General features: G+C 31.0%; 1 protein-coding gene across 1 annotated transcript; it reads left to right on the plus strand.

Annotated features, from left to right (window-relative positions):
- The first annotated feature begins 347 nt into the window (after nt 1–347).
- On the plus strand, nt 348–19398 carry xylb (xylulokinase homolog (H. influenzae)). The gene is made up of 19 exons (XM_052543272.1): nt 348–506; nt 880–962; nt 2142–2211; nt 2273–2353; nt 2470–2556; nt 3174–3302; nt 3377–3442; nt 4390–4462; nt 5496–5614; nt 5710–5791; nt 6610–6650; nt 6836–6951; nt 8978–9093; nt 10103–10176; nt 11312–11408; nt 12710–12768; nt 12858–12945; nt 15019–15113; nt 19065–19398. The coding sequence occupies exons 1-19, from the start codon at nt 453–455 to the stop codon at nt 19146–19148; spliced, it is 1614 nt and encodes a 537-aa protein (XP_052399232.1). The 5' UTR covers nt 348–452; the 3' UTR covers nt 19149–19398.
- The last annotated feature ends 925 nt before the right edge of the window (nt 19399–20323 follow it).

Here is a 20323-nt window from a genome sequence, read left to right on the forward strand (position 1 = left end):
CTATAATAATTTTTCTAATTCACACATCAGCATCCTGTTTCTGAAATATACCGGAAAATATGCTTTGTACTGTTTGAAAATGCATATTTACCAAAAGCACGGCAATAATTAAACAACTAGTTCGATGGGGTCACAGATTAAAGTTCATGAAGATGTACAAAACATGTTTTTTTAGGCGGTACACGGTCCCTTTAAGTGAACCGTACGAAGGTCTCTGTTTATATTGCGTGCTCATGAATGTTAATGAGCTGACCCCTTATTGGCTGCCAGTGGTGAGTGGGCGGGAGTCAGCAGGTGAATTAACGAATCCTGCTTTGGCGAAGCTTGAGCTTATGAATATTAATTAGGTCACATGACTCGCTCCAGGAAGTGAAGTTAGCGTCCTCATGAATATTAATGAGGCGAGTCTTCGCTACAGTGTAGCGCTCGATGGCGCGGTGTTTGTGATCTGAATGGCTGAAGAAGCAGATTCTTGTTTTCTGGGGTTCGATTTCAGCACGCAACAGGTAGAGAATACCGAGAGATACTTTACGATAAAGTGAGCTAACAAAAACTACTGTAGTGTGTTTGATGGAGTAAAACCTTGCACTCTTGTACTTCACGTCATATTAAAAGTTAAAGATCTGTCTTGCATCCATCAGATCTTTACTCAATATCGAGTCTTTTACATTGTGATGCATTACCTAGTGCTAAACAAATATGAATTTGAAAACAAAAAAACATTATATGGTGTGGGCTGCCTTACACTCACACTATAAATCTTGGGGTCAGTTGTGAGGTGAACCTGAATGCAGTGTGAATGGCCCAAAGCATAACTGTAAATGAATGTGATACAGACAGTTTTAAACGCTGTAATGTCCTGATGTGTGTGTTGTGAAGCTGAAAGTAGTGGCCATTGATGGAGACCTCGAGGTGATTCTCCAGAGCAGTGTCCAGTTCGACAGCGAGCTGCCCGAGTTCAGGTACAACCCCACTGACCTCTTACTGGAAACTGCTCAGGTTCAGTCATTTTTAGACATGGAAATATGTTTAATAATTCAGCAAGGGCTATTTCTGGACAAAACAAATATTTTAGAAAAATTATAAAATTATATTAATTATGCAGTATATTTAGAAATGTTTTAATTATTTAAAAAAATGCAATATATATTTCACTTACACAGATATTTTACATATTTCTATCAATAATAGAAATAGGCTTCCGACAACTTATGGTCAGTAACAATGAGTTTTGGATAAAGAAATATGTTTAATAATTAATGAAGAGCAATTTGTGGAAAATATATAGATTAGAGCTGAATTTAAATTATACACTATATTTAGAATTTTTTTTTTAATGATTAAAATGTAAAAAAATATTTAAGTAATAGAGATTTCAATATATTTTTTATAAATAAAATATATATGATATATTGCAGTTATATTGTACAGGCCTCCCGCAGCTTTAGGTCAGTTTCAGTGGTTTTTGGATCAGGAAGTATGTTTAATAATTCATCAAGGGCAATTTCTGGAAAAATAATATTTTAGAACTGAAAAAAAAAAAAATATATTAATTATATTTAGAAATGTTGTAATTATATAAAAAAAATGCAGTATATTTTTCACTAACAAATATGTTTTGAAGTTTCAATGATTTTTTTAGATAAGGAAATATGTTTAATAATTAATGAAGAGCAATTTGTGAAAAAAAGGAAAAAAAATATATTAGAGCTGAATTTTTTTTATTATACACTATATTTTAAAAAAAATTAAATGGTTAAAATGCTCAAAAATATTTAATAAATACAGATATTTTACTATATTTGTTTAAATAAAATATATATGATATGTTATCATTAAATTGTACAGGCTTTCCCTTTTCACCTTTTGGTAAATTTCAATTATTTTTTAGAGAAAATTAATTATGTTTAATAATTAATGAAGAGCAATTTGTGGTCAAACTAATATTTTACAGCTGAAAAAAAATCATTTATATTTTTTTGTTTATAATTATATTTCTATTACCACACATATTTGAATAATTTTGAATAATCTCTAGCCAATAAAGCATCTTAGCGCTGAGCTTATCTCCACAGATGTGTTCAGGGATGGACTTTCTCAGAGTGGCCTGAGCTGGAGCTGACTCTTGTGTGTTTGTGCAGGACTCGTGGAGGAGTTCACATCCATGAAGACAAGCTGACGGTCACGTCTCCAGCGCTCATGTTTGTGAAGGTAAAGCTCCTTCACTCGTCGTCCTCTGCTGTTAACGTGATTAATGACGTGAGCTCCGCAGGCGCTGGATGTTCTCCTGGAGAAGATGAGGAGCGCTGGCTTCGACTTCTCTCGGGTCAGAGCCGTCTCAGGCAGTGGACAGGTGACTCACAGCATCATCTGCTCTAGATTTACTTTCACTCAGATAATAGAGAATTATCACACACACACACACACACACACACGTCTTCAGTGTGTTTGATTGAATCTGTGTTGTAGCAACATGGCAGTGTGTTCTGGAGGAAGGGTGCGAGACAAACCCTGAAACATCTGGACCCTCAGAAACATCTGCACCTTCAGCTGCAGGTGACACACACACACACACACACACACACACGGACCCTAATGTTTGCGGAGAGTCTAACGTCCAGCATTAATGGTTAATACTTCACCTCGTGGACTCGTGGAGTACAGTACATCTGCGGAAGTGGGAGCGTATTGCCTACAGTGCGTCTGTGTGTGTGTGTGTGTGTGTGCATCTGTGTGTGTGTGTGTGTGTGTGTGTGTGCGTGTCTGTGCATCTGTGTGTGTGTGTGTGCGCATCTGTGTGTGTGTGTGTGTGTGTGTGTGTGTGTGCGTGTCTGTGCATCTGTGTGTGTGTGTGTGCGCATCTGTGTGTGTGTGTGTGTGTGTGTGTGTGTGCGTGTCTGTGCATCTGTGTGTGTGTCTGTGCATCTGTGTGTGTGTGTGTGTGTGTCTGTGCATCTGTGTGTGTGTCTGTGCATCTGTGTGTGTGTGTGCGTGTCTGTGCATCTGTGTGTGTGTCTGTGCATCTGTGTGTGTGTGTGTGCGTGTCTGTGCATCTGTGTGTGTGTCTGTGCATCTGTGTCTGTGTGTGTGTGTGTCTGTGCATCTGTGTGTGTGTGTGTGTGTGTGTGCATCTGTGTGTGTGTGTGTGTGTGTGTGTGTGTGTGTGTGTGTAGGAGTGTTTTGCGCTGCAGGACTGTCCCGTGTGGATGGACTCCAGTTCTTCGGATCAGTGTCAGTTCCTGGAGGAGGCTGTAGGTGGCGCTCAACGCCTCGCTGACGTCACCGGCTCACGAGCGTACGAGGTGCGATTAACCCCTAAAACACCTGAAATCAGCCAATACTTACACTCGTAATATCTTGTGTGTTTGTTCCACAGCGCTTCACTGGAAGTCAGATTGCAAAGATTTATCGCTCAAAGCCGGAAGAATTCAGCGAGACGGAGGTAAAACTCAACGTGTGTATAAATATTTGATCTATAACATACTCTCTAAATTAAATAAAAAATATCTACCATCCCAGATTCATGTTTCAGTAGGAAATAAATCAACACAAGGCAGAAACTTCTGTCTTCAAACCATTTCATGCGGGGTTTTTTTTATGTATGTATTTAAATTAATATAAATTGTTATATTATTAAATTAAATTAAATTAAAAAATATAAATGTAATTACAATTTTAATTTAATTTAACTTTATATATATATATATATATATATATATATATATATATATATATATATATATATATATATATATATATATATATATATATATATATATATATAAATTAGTTACATATAATTAATAAATATTACAAGTTATAATATATATTTATAATAATGTATAGACTATATAAAATAAAATAATCTAAAATATATATATAAAAAAATGAATCAATGATTTAAAAAAAAAATATATATATATATATATATATATATATATTTTTTTTAAAGTTTAGGAATAAAAAAAGTGCTTTGCTATTTTCCATCCCAAATTCATAATAAATCAACGCTAATAATAAACTTTGCTCGTCAAACCATTTCACGAAGTCCAGTTAAAATGTGTATGTTTATTTAAATTAACATGTATAATAAATTAGTTTAATATAATTTGTGCAATATAATTAAACTAATAAATTAAATCATAAATGCATGTATATTAAAACATTTATTTAAAGATATATTTTATTAAATAATATTTGTTTACATTTTTTTTTGTTTTGTTAATTGTAATAATGCATGCATATACAAGCAGTTAAACCAGCTATAAAGGGAAACACACTCATGTTGTATTATTTTGGCAGAAGAAGAGCGCGTCCGTCAGTAATTAAAGCTCAGCACTGATTAGACATGAGTGTGTGTGTAATCAGATGAGATGTGTGTGTTTCCAGAGAATCTCTCTCATCAGCAGCTTCGCTTCTTCTCTGTTTCTGGGTGATTACGCTCCGATCGACTTCAGCGATGGTACTCTCCTTCCTCACATTTATCACATTGTCTCTTTGCTCAGAAATGATCAGATTCATCTCTCAGTTCTCAGATCGTGTCTGCTATGTCCAGAAATTATGCATTATGAATAACTCTCTGCAGAATATTTTCCCACTTATTAAAAAACTGTGATCAGATGTAGACGGAATTATTAAACTATGAATTATTAAGAAGCTTTCAGAAGTCTTTATAACTAAACTGCAATGAGTCTCATTTTTTTTGTTAAATTACAATTAATTCATAAATTTGTATATAAATAATTATTATTATAGTGTATCGTTTGAATATATATATATATATATATATATATATATATATATATATATATAAAATACATGCATACATACACACACACACACATATATATATATATATTTGTTTATTTATATACTTTATTTTACATAATTTGTTTATAATGTTTTTAAAGTATATATCACCATAATATACTTTATAATAAAATATATGTTTATATTAATAATTATTAACAGTTGAAAAAAAAATCTTTAAGTCCAATTCAGCAATTAATAATCAATTTGTTTAAATTAATAATTATAAATATTTTTAATTTCAAATCATTAAAATATGCATGTATTTTTAAAATAATATTAATTATTTTATATATGTGTATATTATTATGTAGTTTATATTTATTTGAAAATATTATTAATTATTTGTATATTTTATGAATATTTTTTTTTAACGGAACATTTTTGTTTAAATCTATAATTTATGTATATATTTAAATTAACATAAATTATGTAATGTTATTGTACATAACATTTTATTTGTATTATTAATTGATAAATCTCTTTAAGACCAGTCCAGTTATTTAACATATATATATTTATTTATTTATTGTTTATATACATACAAAGAGTATACAAAATGCACAGACAGACTAACATAAAACAAGCTAAGTGAAAAATAAAAAAAAACACAATATTTTCTGTGAGTCTTTATATCTGATCTCACACACGTTGTTTAATGAGTGTGTGTCTGTGTGTACATGAAGGCTCAGGGATGAATCTGATGGATATATTTGAGAGACGGTGGTCTCAGGTTTGTCTGGACGCCGCAGCGCCGCAGTTAGCCGACAGACTCGGTGACCTGACGCCGTCTGCAGTCGTTCTGGTGAAATAATATCAAATAAATATCTCCCTTAAACATCCAATGAGTGTCAAGCCCTTGTGAAGGTGTGAGCTGCTTCATGGTGTGTGTGTTTCCAGGGCTGTGTGTCTCCGTATTACTCTGAACGCTTTGGGTTTGCACAGAGCTGTAAGGTGGTGGCCTTCACTGGAGACAATCCTGGTAAACTACAGCGCTTCTGTCACTGAATATGATGTATGATACTGAATAAACGTGTGATGATGCATGATTTACAGTGTCTTCAACCTCTGATCGCTGCTAAGATCTTAAAGACTGTAGAGGGCAGCAACGGCACACAAACTATTTCTATTTCTGTCTCTCATTTAAGAGTTTGTAAATATGTACATATACTAGTGTATAGTATGTATGCGTATTTAAGTTAATATAAATTATATTAAATTATTAGATATTATATTATATATATATTATATTTAAATTCATTGTATTTTATAAAAAATGTTTGTTTATATTATTAATTATTATGAAATATCTTTAAATTAAATTAAGCATGTATTTTTTTAATTAACATGAATTATAATATTTTAAAAGTGTGTGTGTATATAACTATAATTTATTCCTATTATATTATTATTTAATATTTGAATATTTAATAAATAAAACTATATATATATATATATATATATATATATATATATATATATATATATATATATAAGTTTCTTTATATTAATAAATATTATTATTATATATCTTTAATTTAAAAAAAGACATGTATTTTTTAATGAACATGAATTATAATATTATAAACATTTGCGTATATAATTATATAATTTATATTTATGTATTATTTTTTAATATATTTTATTAATTATTATATCATATTTAATTCCACTTCAATGATTAAAATATCTCTATATGTTTAAATTAATATAAATAATGTAATAAAATTTGATAATTATTAAGGTTTCTGTTTGGAGAGTGTGATTCGTCTGATTTGAGGATCATGTTTATGGTTTCAGGATCTCTGGCTGGTATGAGGCTACAGGAAGGAGATCTAGCGGTGAGTGACTTTATAATAAATATTATCTCTGTCTCTTTCATGAATGTAAATCAGCGCTGAATCTCATGCATGTTTGCAGTAGAGTCAGAGTTTGCTCTGAGTATTACTGGAGATTGATCAGGATGACGGCTGAAACTCTGGTAATGAGGCTTGAACCTGAAGGTGTGTGGTTCTGGTTTGTGCAGGTGAGTTTGGGGACCAGTGACACGGTTTTCCTGTGGATCCGGGACCCCAGACCCAGCATCGAGGGCCATATCTTCTGTAACCCTGTGGACTGCAGCGCATACATGGCTCTGATATGGTAAAAACACACAGCCGCTTGTGTACATGGGATTAAAATGCACACAGCCACTGGTGCACATGGGGTTAAAATGCATACAGCCGCTGGTGCACACGGGGTTAAAACACACGCAGCCGCTGGTGCACAAGGGGTTAAAATGCACACTGCCGCTGGTGCACAAGGGGTTAAAATGCACACTGCCGCTGGTGCACAAGGGGTTAAACACACACAGCCGCTGGTGCACAAGCGGTTTAAACGCAAACAGACGCTGGTGCACACGGGGTTAAAACGCAAGCACAGCCGCTGGTGCACATGGGGTTAAAACGCAAGCACAGCCGCTGGTGCACACGGGGTTAAAATGCACACAGCCGCTGGTGCACACGGGGTTAAAACGCACACAGCCGCTGGTGCACACGGGGTTAAAATATACACAGGGTTAAAATGCACACCGCCACTGGTGCACACAGGGTTAAAATGCACACAGCCGCTGGTGCACACGGGGTTAAAACACACACAGCCGCTAGTGCACAAGGGGTTAAAACACACACAGCCGCTGGTGCACAAGGGTTTAAACACACACAGTCACTGGTGCACACGGGGTTAAAATGCACACTGCCGCTGGTGCACAAGGGGTTAAACGCACACAGACGCTGGTGCACACAGGGTTAAAACGTACACAGCCGCTGGTGCACACGGGGTTAAAATATACACAGCCGCTGGTGCACACGGGGTTAAAACGTACACAGCCGCTGGTGCACACGGGGTTAAAATATACACAGCCGCTGGTGCACACAGGGTTAAAACACACACAGCCGCTGGTGCACAAGGGGTTAAAACACACACAGCCGCTAGTGCACAAGGGGTTAAAACACACACAGCCGCTGGTGCACAAGGGGTTAAAACACACACAGCCGCTAGTGCACAAGGGGTTAAAACACACACAGCCGCTGGTGCACACGGGGTTAAAACGCACACAGCCGTTGGTGCACACGGGGTTAAAACGCACACAGCCGCTGGTGCACACGGGGTTAAAATATACACAGGGTTAAAATGCACACAGCCGCTGGTGCACACGGGGTTAAAACGCACACAGCCGCGGGTGCACACGGGGTTAAAACGCACACAGCCGCGGGTGCACACGGGGTTAAAACGCAAGCACAGCCGCTGGTGCACACGGGGTTAAAACGCAAGCACAGCCGCTGGTGCACACGGGGTTAAAACGCACACAGCCGCTGGTGCACACGGGGATAAAACACACACAGTCACTGGTGCACACGGGGTTAAAACGCACACAGCCGCTGGTGCACACGGGGTTAAAACGCACACAGCCGCTGGTGCACACGGGGTTAAAACGCAAGCACAGCCGCTGGTGCACACGGGGTTAAAACGCACACAGCCGCTGGTGCACATTTTTCCCTTTACTGTAATGAAAAAAAATCTCATTCTTAATAACAATGTCAACAAAAATGTTTTTAAATGTTTTGCATTGCAATTAAAACAATCAAAATTAAGATATCATTAATCATTAATTGTATAGTCATTTTTAGCATGTTAGAGTAAATACATAGTACATAAACAGAAAATAGAGTCATGAAAAAATATTAATAATAAGAGTGCATTACTAAATATTTGTATTTTGGTTCGAAATATAATAAATATAATAACACATACTTTTGATCTGGTACTTGGTGTTTTGCATTTATTCTCATGCATACGGAGCAAAAATTAAGGTAATATAAACAAAAATAGTTGCTTGTACTAACTTCAATTTATTTTAATTTAATTGTATAAATTATAATAGTTTACCGATAATTACAAAAAAAATAAGTTGAGCATTTGAATTAATTGTAATTAATTAATTGAATTAAAGTAAAAGTTTTTAATGGTCATAAAAAGAGGTTTCAGTTTCTTTTAATTATATGTAAATATATAATTAAAATTTAATTATATATTTTCTTACAATAATTTCTATATTACATTTTATGTCTAGATTTCGGGGTTAAATAAGACATTTCTCTGTGTGGTTTTCTTCTCTTGTGTCTCGCAGCTTTAAAAACGGCTCGTTCACCCGAGAGCGGATCCGTGATGAATGTGCTGGAGGATCATGGGAGCGTTTCTCCAGCGCTCTGAGCTCCACGCCGATGGGAAACCATGGAAATCTAGGTGATTAAATATTGTAGAGATTAGGAATATTATAGTTAACAAAAACTAAAACTAAAAAAGTACTTTTGCTACTTTGAACAAAAAAACTAAACTTATTTAATTTCAATTAATTGCTCTAGCAACATTAGTTTAAACATTAATTTAACTTAATGTGCTAAAATAAATAATAAATAATTATTAAAAATTATATTAACATTTTTTTTTTTAACTGACAGATATTTTTTTTATAAAACAATAAAAAAACAATATCAAAACTTAAAATATTTATGTTTTTATTTTGGCTCCTTTGCAAAGCAACATTTAGAATTTTAATTTGATGCACTAAAATAACTAAAACTAAAGCTGAAATAAAAATGATATAAAAAAGTATATAGACATAAAAAAACTGAATTGTATATAGACATTTAAAAACAGAAACAAATAAAAAATTGAAACCATACAAAAATATTTTCATTAACTGAAATAAAAAACATGATAACGGAAATAAATTTAACAAAATAAAATATAAAAAAAGTATTTTATTTTTCATTTTCATTTTGTTTTACTGGATGCACTAAAATACAAAAAATAAAAACAAACACTTAAAATAACTGGAGAAAAAAACTGTATAGAAAAGTAAAAACTAAGTTTTTTGTTTTGTTCTCTCTTCACAAAAAACAATAAAGAGAATGTGAAAAAGAAGAAGAAAAGTTCAAACAAAAATGCATAACAAAATTACTAAAACCATAAAAACGTTAAGCCAAATAAAATAAACATTAACTAAAATAAAATACAATATATAAAAAGGAAAGTTTCAGCTTTTTGGCAAGGCAGCATTTCTAATTTTTTATTTAGTTTAACTTGATGCACTAAAATAACTAAAAGTGAGAAAAAGTATTAACAACTACAGATACATTTATATATTTATATAGACATTTAAAAACAATGTGGGTTTGGGGCGAGTCTGTGTGTGTTTGTGTTTAATCTGAGACATTAATGTTTGTGTGTGTGTGTGTGTGTGTGTTCTCAGGCATGTATTTTGACGTGATGGAGATCACTCCTCCTGCTGTCGGCGTGCACAGGTTTAATGCTGAAGGTCAAAGGGTGAGTCGTCTTCTGATTGATTCGCTCTTTTCAGCTTCATTTGCTTCGGCTGAACAGGTTTGCAAATATTGCCTCTAATTAGATAATTGCCTAATTTGTGCTAATTGGGTCACAGTTCGGTTCACCTGCCACGAGATGCTCATTAACCCTCCAGCAGCGCTGCTCTCGCTCCGTCTGAGATATTTACCCCGTTTTTACCCACAACAACAGCAATATTAATAAAAGAAGAGTAAATGGAAAAAAACACAGTTCTTTAGTAGTTCTGTTTATTTAAAGAACCATTTTCTGTTTATGTATATATTTCATAAAATTATATATATATATATATATATATATAAAATACATTTTTATTATTTTGCATTACAAAAAAATTTTTTAGTTTCAAAATTGTTTTTAATTTAAATCAATATTAAAATTTTCTATAAAATATTAATAAAAATCTCTATAAAATATTAATAAAATATTAAAAGTAAATAAATTATATATTTTTTTTCTTTAGATTGATTTTTAAATATTATTTTTATTAAAAAAAATTATATATATATATTACATTTTTATTATTTTGCATTACAAAAAAATTATTTTGTTTTAAAAATGTTTTTAATTTAAATCAATAGTAAAATTTTCTATGAAAATATAAATATAAATAAATATCTCTATAAAATATTAATAAAATATTAAAAGTAAATAATTTTAATATCATTTCAATATTAGTAAAAGAAGAGTAAATGTTATTTACCAAAAAAAAAAATTGTAAATTTTTATTATTTTTTTTATTATTACTGTAATGTAGTGTTGTCACGATACCAAAATTATTTTTCGATACGATACCTAGTCAAGAATTGAGATTTCGATACTTTTTCGATACTTTTCCTGAAACTGGACAGTTCGTGCGATTCATATGAATTCATATATATCATATGAATGTTGTTCAGTGCTTTGGCGCAATGTATTTTGTTTAAAGCACTATATAAATAAAGGTGATTGATTGATTGATTGATATATTTGTGTGTGGTTCTTGTTGTTTATGGTTCTGTAGAAGTGTTCTTGATGATTTCTGTACTGGTCTGAAAGGGTTTTAGTTTCCAGAGTGTTTCTCTCACTGAAGCTGCTCTTTGTGTTCGCTCTCGCTCAGGTCTCTGCGTTTGAGCAGGACGTGGAAATCCGAGCCGTGCTTGAAGGACAGTTCCTGGCCAAACGAGTTCATGCAGAAAAGCTGGGCTACAAGATCCGTGAGTGTGTGGTGTTTCACTTCAGTGTGAGCTTGTGTGTGTGTGTGTTTGCTGTTATATCAGAAGCTTCACCAGTCCGTCATCTTTAATATTCGCTCATGTTTGTTATTTCACATCTCGAGCGTCATGCAATTCACAGACAAGTTAAAAAAATATATAAAATAATATATTCTGTCAAACATTTGAATCAGTCCAAAACAACAGCATTTGTTTGAAATAAATAATTATAAATAATAAATTATAATGCAAATTATAAATCATATGAATGATATAATTGTGTAGTTATAAAGTGTGCAATTATATTAAATATTATAAATGTCCTCAATGTCACTTTTGGTCAATTTTATGCATCCTTATTGAATACAAATATAAATGTATAACTTACAATTGCAGAATTCTTTGAAAGTTGAAAAGTTTATTTGAAATTATATTATTATTTTTATTTTTTATTTTGCTAACTTGCATGTGCTTAAAGATGTAAAGATAGATGTAATATTTACATCTAGAAAAAATATAACATTTATGTATATATGTGTGTTTATTGTTATTCCAACTAATTTATAACTGGGGAAAAAAAATCGACATTTGTTTTTTACTTAATGTAGAGTTAATAATAATTTTTACATTTGCAATATATATTATATTATATAAATATTTTGTTTTATTTTATTTTTATTAAACTATAATGAATGGATAATTGGACATTTAAGTTTGTTTATGTATTTTCTATTCTTTCTTTGTTGCTTCCTTTTAAAATTGTTACTATTTTGCATGTTTTAAAATGTAAAAATATGTATTTAAAATATACTTTTTTTTTTAGAGTTTTCTGAGCATTATGTGTGTGTGAATTAATCATTTTCTGCCTGAATATCATGTTCATGTCCTTAATTAAGATGCTGTTTCCTGATCTCAGATCCGTTCCTCATGATGAAGTTTACAAGCGCAGTGATTTTATGCTTTGGTTCTGCAGTGATTTTCCCTTTTTATGTGCTGTTTTATTGCATAACATTTGTTTTTATGCTTCACGCAGCTTGAAATATGCTTTAATTAGCATAACATAATGTTTTATGTCTCATCGGGGCCTGATGGCAGCATTAATATGTTTGTTGATCGTGCAAACACATGCAAAGAGAAAATCAGCTCAAGCTCTTGTTTAGTTCGAGGGTAGACCGGGGCAAGTTGTCACGGGTCAGTAAGTGTGGTTTATGATGAGACATAACTCTCTCTCTCTCTGTGTCTCTCTCTCTCTCTCTCTCTCTCTCTCTCTCTCTCTGTGTCTCTCTCTCTCTCTCTCTGTGTAGTTCCTGGCACACGAGTGCTGGCCACAGGAGGAGCATCCTCCAATAAGGACATTTTACAGGTATTCATATATCAGAAACAATAAACAACAGTTTAACTCTGTTCTAATGTAAATGCAGTGCTGAGTGCTGACGAGTCGTGTCTCTGCAGGTGCTGTCTGACGTCTTCAATGCTCCGGTTTACACCATCGACGTCACAGACTCGGCCTGTCTGGGCTGCGCTTACAGAGCCCTGCATGGTAATAATAATAATAATAATAATAATTACATTATCAGATGTAACATACACATTTAATATGCTAATAGTTTATTTAGTTATTAAAATATATAAAAATTAGACCTCAAATAAAAAATAAATTAATAAAAAATAAATTAATAATGTTTTTTTTTTGTAAATCTGGCAAAATTGGGACTGCATTTGATTTTTTGTTTATATTTTAGATTTATAATATATATTCAATATTTGCATTTGCATATCAAGATTTATATGTAATGTTTTATAATCGTATTATTATTATTTTATTTTATTTTTTTTGTACAAAACGTATAACTACTATAATATTTGAAAAATACTTAATAAAATATATATATTTTAATATTTGACATTTTAACATAAAACTTTTGTTTTTTTTTGTTAATTTGGCTAAACTTGGCCTGCATTTGCTTAAAGAATTTTGTTTAGTTTTCCATTTGGAAAAATACATTGTTTTAAGCTTATATGCTATAATATAATATATGTTTAAATATAGTGTAAATACACAAACACATATTATGTACATATAATCTCATTTCTATTTTCGTTATATTTTCAGCAAAAAGCAAATTTTCTTCTATATTTTACGATAATGGCTATTTAAATATAAAATATGAAAAATAAAATTTACTATTTATTCTTTATTTATTACATGGGTTTCTTTCTTGACTAATTATGTTAAATTATTACATTATTACTACGTTATTTAAATAATATAAAATCAAAGTAAAAGTTTTATATTGCATAATGTTTATATTGTAGTAAATTCAATTTATTTAAATACATTTATGCTTATTTAAATGATTTCATTATATTATTTTATTATTTAAATAGTTTTATTACAATTATGTTATTACGTTATGTTAATACCACAAAAAATAAGATTAAAATGCATATTGTTTATATTGTATTTCTTTAAATATATAAATCATTTTATTATAATATAAATGTTTTTTTTCAAATAATTTAATTATAAGTAAATTACTTAATATAAAAAAAATAACAGAGGTTCATAATGCATATTGCATATTTCATTAAGTGTTTTTCTTTTATATCAGACTTCCCAATGGAAAAAGTAGAGGATATTCTGTATGAAACGACTGTAATATGATTATGATAGGAAACGACTGGATTCTCAAAAGTCAGAAATTATGGATTTCTCCAGTCAGAATCAAAACATGAGATTCAGTCATTGTGCTTTTGTAAAATAAACTGGAGATGAAAACCCGTTTGACGTTATTCATTAACTATTCTCTGAATGAATTGAAAAATAGATGGTTATTTGTAGTTATAAGCTAAAAAATAAATACAAAAAATGCAATATAAAATGTATTTATTTATTTATTTGTCTGTGCTGCTTTATTCTATGAAATTAAATTTTCGATTTTCATTTACAGTTATAATCACTAAAAAATATTTATTATATCATAAAATATTTATTTTTTAAATGTATGAATGTATTAAAATAAGTGTATTTATTTATTTATTTATTTATTTAAACAATATTCTTTAAGGATTTATTAAAATAATTGTATTTTTCTGACCTGCTGTTCCATACAATTATAGGATTGTGATTTATAATTAAAAAGGTCAAAGAAAGATTAATAATAAAATTATTTTTAAAAATAAAGCTCTTTTTTACATCTAAAATTCTTAAAATATTCTTAAAATGTAATAATTAATTACTAATTACATTTTTAAGCTCTTATTTAATAATTTTTTTTATTGATTTATTTTCGTATTATGCTGTATTCTATAAAATGACATTAGGATTGTGATTTATAATTAAAAGCTCTAAAAAGGTTAAACAAAGCACCATAAAATATGTATTTGTTTATTTATTTCGTCTGAGCTGCTCTTTTCCATTAAATGAATTTGGATTGTGATTAAGCACCAGAAAAGTACAATAAAAGTGAGCTGACGTGTAAAAACCATGGCATCTGTCATGAGAGCGAGTCAGTGATGACAGAGGTTTAATTAGTTGGCTGTGATCCTGTGCATCTGTGTTTCATCAGTGATGCTGTTTACCTCTAATGACTGAATGTGTGTCTCTCATCAGCTCTGGAGGCAGAAACAGGAGCATCGTTCTCCGAGACGCTCCGAAACGCTCCAGATCCTCAGCTGGCCGTCAGACCCACGCCGGGAGCTCAAGAGGTACAAACACACACACACCGTAATCTCTTAAAATGATCATATATCAGAGTCCTTTCTTAATCACACACTAGTGACATCAAAGAATGAAACTGTCAATCAGTTCCTTTTAACGGTTCATTTGAAGAATCAGTTATAAAATGATTCAGGGATTGCTTGATTTCATTGATTTACATTTACTACCTTTCAATTGAGTTTCATTAACTATGATGTTTATTGTAATTTTATGTGTTTTAGTTCAGTTTTGTGAAACCATGATTCATAGTTATTCAACAGTTATTTGGAACCAAAATATAATTTGCTGTGTCATTAAATAATGCTAATATTTTGTTTATTTATTTGCTTTATTCCATATAATGACATTTGCAATATGATTTATAGTGAGCACCATAAAGGTTTATTTTATTTTATTCTATTTTAATTGTTATAAAAATGACTAATAGACAACATTTTCATTTTATTTTATTATTATTATGTGTGTTTTTTTATTAAATGGTGAAAACCTCAAAACTAACTAATAACTAGAAATCGATACATTTTATTTTATTTCATTTTGTTTATCTTAATTGTCATTTGTGGTGAAACCTCTAAAATTGACTAATAAATAGAAGTTGATTTTAATTTAATTTAATTTAATTTAATTTAATTTAATTTAATTTAATTTAATTTAATTTAATTTAATTTAATTTAATATAATATAAAATAAAATAAAATAAAATAAAATAAAATAAAATTATTTAATTTAATTAATTTAATTTAATTTAATTTTAATTAATCTTCTCAGCTCGTTTTCACAAAATTAGATTCTTATTTAAAGTTAAAATAAAATAAAAAAATAAAAAATATATAAAAAAGCTGATTATTTTTTTTTTTTTATTTGAATATATTATTTTTTGTTATAATTATTTTATTTAAATTTTTTGCAGCTTTGGTTCAGCTCAGGACACGTAGTTATTTAGAACCAAAATATAATCTGTCATTAAACAAAGTTACTATTCATTTAGTTGTCGACTGCGTGTTTGATGCACTAACAGCATCTCTGTGGCCGTCAAGTCTTTTTATTGTTGACTTCAGACTAGAAATATAAGCTTAGCTCATATAACTGACTGATCACGTTCACTAATGAAAGCACAATCGCTCTGACCTTCTCACGCCGGCTGTGGTCACATGATCCATCGTTCTGACCCGCTGAACTCTGACCTGCTTCATGAATCACTGCGTCTTCATTAAACGCTTCATCTCCTCTGGACAGACGCATTGTGAGGGTTCAGACCGGGACGAGCCCATGCCGCTGGGTTTAGACAAGGCCTCTTTCATTGACGGGTTCATCTAAAGCTTTACAAACACCATCAAACCCCGTGAACGTAATGATGAAAGTGATGCAGAAAATATGAGGCTGATGCATTTCTATCATGTTAACATTGTCCTGAACAGTCAGGATCAGGAATATTCTTGAAAAGAAAATGTATTTTTTAGTGTGCATTCAATATTTTATGCATGCTAAATGATTTTGTTCCCTGTATGTTATGTTAACTGTATATTATGCATTAATACCCCAGTATTAACCCAGATGTGGATTCTGATGCTGCACTGCCTCATTTCTCAAAAGTCAGCATCAAACTGTTTGTTTGTTTAATTATTTGCATTTAAATTAATGAAGGAATTAATTAAATTGCAAATTGAATTTATTTATATGTAAATTTATTTATTTAAATAAATGCATTTATATTTATTTTTAAGTATATTTAAATTTATTTTTAAATGCATATGATTTATTTTAAAAATGTATGTAGTTTAATAATGTTTGCATTTAAATATTTTTTTATAAAATTGCATTTATTTATTTTTATTTATTTATTTTAATACTCTTATTATAATTCAATCATTTTATTATAATTATCATCTAATTATTAATATATTATTGTTTTTATTATTATTAATATTATTTAAATTATTATAATATATTATAATTATTATTATATATTATAATTATCATTATATTTAAACAAACAAATACATTTGGGGGGACGGAATATTTTAAAATGATATATTTATCTTATTTTTTATTTTTATGATTTTGGCTTTTCATCAATTCAAAAACCCTAGTTTGAAAAAAGCTGTAGAGAAAGTTTTCTGGAAGTTAGAGCATGTTGTGTAGTGCAATTAACTTTTTTTTTAATATAAATTTTGACTTATTTTTGTTTTCGGACAGTAATATGCCAAAGACGAGCATGATTTGTTATTTTTTGGCGGTCCAGTTTACTTTTCAGGTGCATTTCAACTAATATCCTGATCCCAGCTGAAAGACTGACAGCTCCATTTAGCAAAAAGCAAATTGAAGGAAAATTCCCCTCGTGCTCGTGAATGAGGTGCAGGCTAGCGTTCACACTTAGACCTCATTAGTGTGCATGAGTCCGGCTTTGACGGCTCAACAGGAGATATGATCAGGTTTTTCTGAATGTTGAATATGTAGCTTGACATGTTTTCAATGGAAGAAATAAGGTCATATGAAGTGACTTAATCACAAAAGGATATTTTTTTTTAATAAAGTATTGCGTTAGTTTTTTTGGTTGCGTTTGCATCTGAAATGTGTGGAAGCTCATTTCCAACACATAAAAAAACATCATGCTTTGGTAAATCGTAATTATGAATAAATCAAAACTATGAGATAAATAATTCTGACATACTTAGCAATAGTATTGAGATAAAACTTGAAATTTAGTTTTTGCTGCTAATTTCTACCATTTATGTAACAATTTTTCTTTTTGTCTCATAATTATGACTTGGATGCAATATATATATATATATATTTCACCTCACAATTATGTGAATTATTATTTTTAAACTCATACATTTTTCAACTTTTACATTTTATTAATTTACCTAGTAAGTCATAATTTAGATTTTTTACATTTTCTAAAGTTTTATGTTCAAATTATGACTTGATGATGACATATAATTTCAACTCATAAGTATGTCTCAGTATGTCATAATTGAACATCATTTTTTTATCTCATAATTATGACATGTCAACTGATGTCAACCAAAACTTGAAATTTTTTTTTTTTTTTAAATAATGTCATTGTTAAATAATAACCCTAGTATGTCTGATGCCTGGTATGGCGACTCCATAGAGTTTCTTCTTAATCGGCTGAAGTTCCTCAAATCGAATTGCTTCCTCTGGTTTATCTGTCGTTATGTACTCTCTCGATTAAAACAAAGGTCTTATTGTAAATTGATTACAGCCAGCAGGCGACACATTTCAGCCAGAGCTGTGGATTTACAACTCAGTCATCTCAAATGATTCATGCTGTGCTTTAACATGCAAAACTCTAGGCTAGAAAATAGAGGATTTTTCACGATTTTTAATGCCTTTTTTTGTTTTAAAATTATGGCCCCCCTCCAAATAAACTAAATCAATCCAATAATGAAAATAATAATCATCATCATTAAACACAAAAATAATATAAGAAATACTATATATACAACACTAATAATAATAGTAATAATTTAATGCAAAATGAACAATAATAATAAATCATAATAATAAAACATAAATATATAATAACTTTAATAGTAATTACAGTATAGTGTTTTTTTTACCATGGTAAAGGACGATCGCTTTATTTTTCCACAGCTCTTTTTTGACTTGAGAGAATTTACTGATGGTATTTTTTTAACGGTATTTTTTAACGGTATTTTTTACGGTATTTTACGGTATTTTCCCTTTTTTCAACCGTATATCTCTTAGTCTTAGGAATAAATGAGCGTTTTCTCCTGTGCATGAGCATGATGCAGCATATGGTGGAAATATACTCCCAGATGAGTTCCTCAAGGACAAAACACATATTTTCAGAGATCTTTTGTTTTGTCCTATAGAAAGTGCGCATGGTAAAAGCTCTTTCACGGTTGTGTTTGGAGCTGTTCACTGACGTGTTGTTCCTGTGGTTGCAGGTTTACGCGCCGCTGATGCTCAGATACGCAGCGCTGGAGGCTCAACTTCTCAAAGACCGTCAGAAATCACTTCATCTGCTGTGAGACTCATACAAACAAACACAGATGCTGCCGCTTTTACTAATGCATGCAGATGGAAGTCAAAAGTCATATTTTATAATCATTCAAATATAGATTTTTAGTTATTTTGCAGTTATATAATAAATAAATGATGCAGTTAATTAAAATAAAAGAGTCTAGTTGTTTTTTAAGCATGCAAAGTACATGTGATGTGCTTGAGCTCTCTGTGCATTTTACAAATAAAGATTTTGACAGTCCTGTCTGATCAATGTCATCCTACTCTGATAACTCAATTAATTTATGATGCAAATCCATCCGCCTGAAGATCTCTGACCACAGCAACACACTCGGACTGAATGCATTGCTGCTGTTTAACTTTCAAAATCCTCCTGTAACATGATTTAACAATATAGTATTTGATTTTCTATTTTAATTTGTAAGATTTAGTCGTTTTGTTGTGTGTTTGTCATTTTTACTAGATAATTTTTTATTGGTTAGTGTTAGGGTTAACCCTAACCCTTGTTTCCGTCATGGGATTAATAAAATACATTTAATTGTGAATTTTTGTATCGCAATTCAGACTTTATTTTAGGGATGCACGATATTGGATTTTGGCTGATATTCGATATGCCGATATTTTCAAAATAATTTTGGCCGATACCGATATATATACAAATTTTTCGCCTGATATATTTAAACTTTAATTTTACTGAAGAGAGATCCATGTATCTCTTCTGTACTGATTCTACCATAAATGTATTATTTAACAAATGTAGACGGACATTCACACCTGAAAAACAGGTTTTGGTGCTGCTCAGGATGATGGCTCTTAAGATGTGTAATCATATTTGTAGTGTGGAAAGACTGTTGTTTTACGCCACCTCGCATCACTTGTGCTTTACAAATATTGCAAATAGCAACTTTGTTATCTGTTTGACAGATCTCGAAATGCCTCCACACAGCTGACATGTTGTAAGTTTAAGTTTTTGGCGCTCAAGCTACGTTCATGGTCGTTACGTGCGCACACGCCCCCATATCGGTTTGGCTCATCGGGAGAAATATTCATATCGGCCGATGCCGATGATGGTCATTTTAAGCTTTTATCGGCCGATCCCGATGTTGTGCCGATATTATCGTGCAACCCTACTTTATTTTCTTGCAATCGTTAAAAAAGTCAGAGCTGTGAGAAAAACTACCTT

Source organism: Carassius gibelio, chromosome A24 (assembly GCF_023724105.1).
Source record: "Carassius gibelio isolate Cgi1373 ecotype wild population from Czech Republic chromosome A24, carGib1.2-hapl.c, whole genome shotgun sequence".
In the NCBI taxonomy this organism is placed as follows: domain Eukaryota; kingdom Metazoa; phylum Chordata; class Actinopteri; order Cypriniformes; family Cyprinidae; genus Carassius; species Carassius gibelio.

Bases quoted from the DNA above. Each gene is read 5' to 3' on its own strand.
- xylb (XM_052543272.1), top strand. From the start codon at position 453: ATGGCTGAAGAAGCAGATTCTTGTTTTCTGGGGTTCGATTTCAGCACG. The intron at 963-2,141 runs GTACAACCCCAC...GTGTTTGTGCAG, and splicing joins AGCGAGCTGCCCGAGTTCAG to GACTCGTGGAGGAGTTCACA. The intron at 10,177-11,311 runs GTGAGTCGTCTT...GCTCTCGCTCAG, and splicing joins TTAATGCTGAAGGTCAAAGG to GTCTCTGCGTTTGAGCAGGA.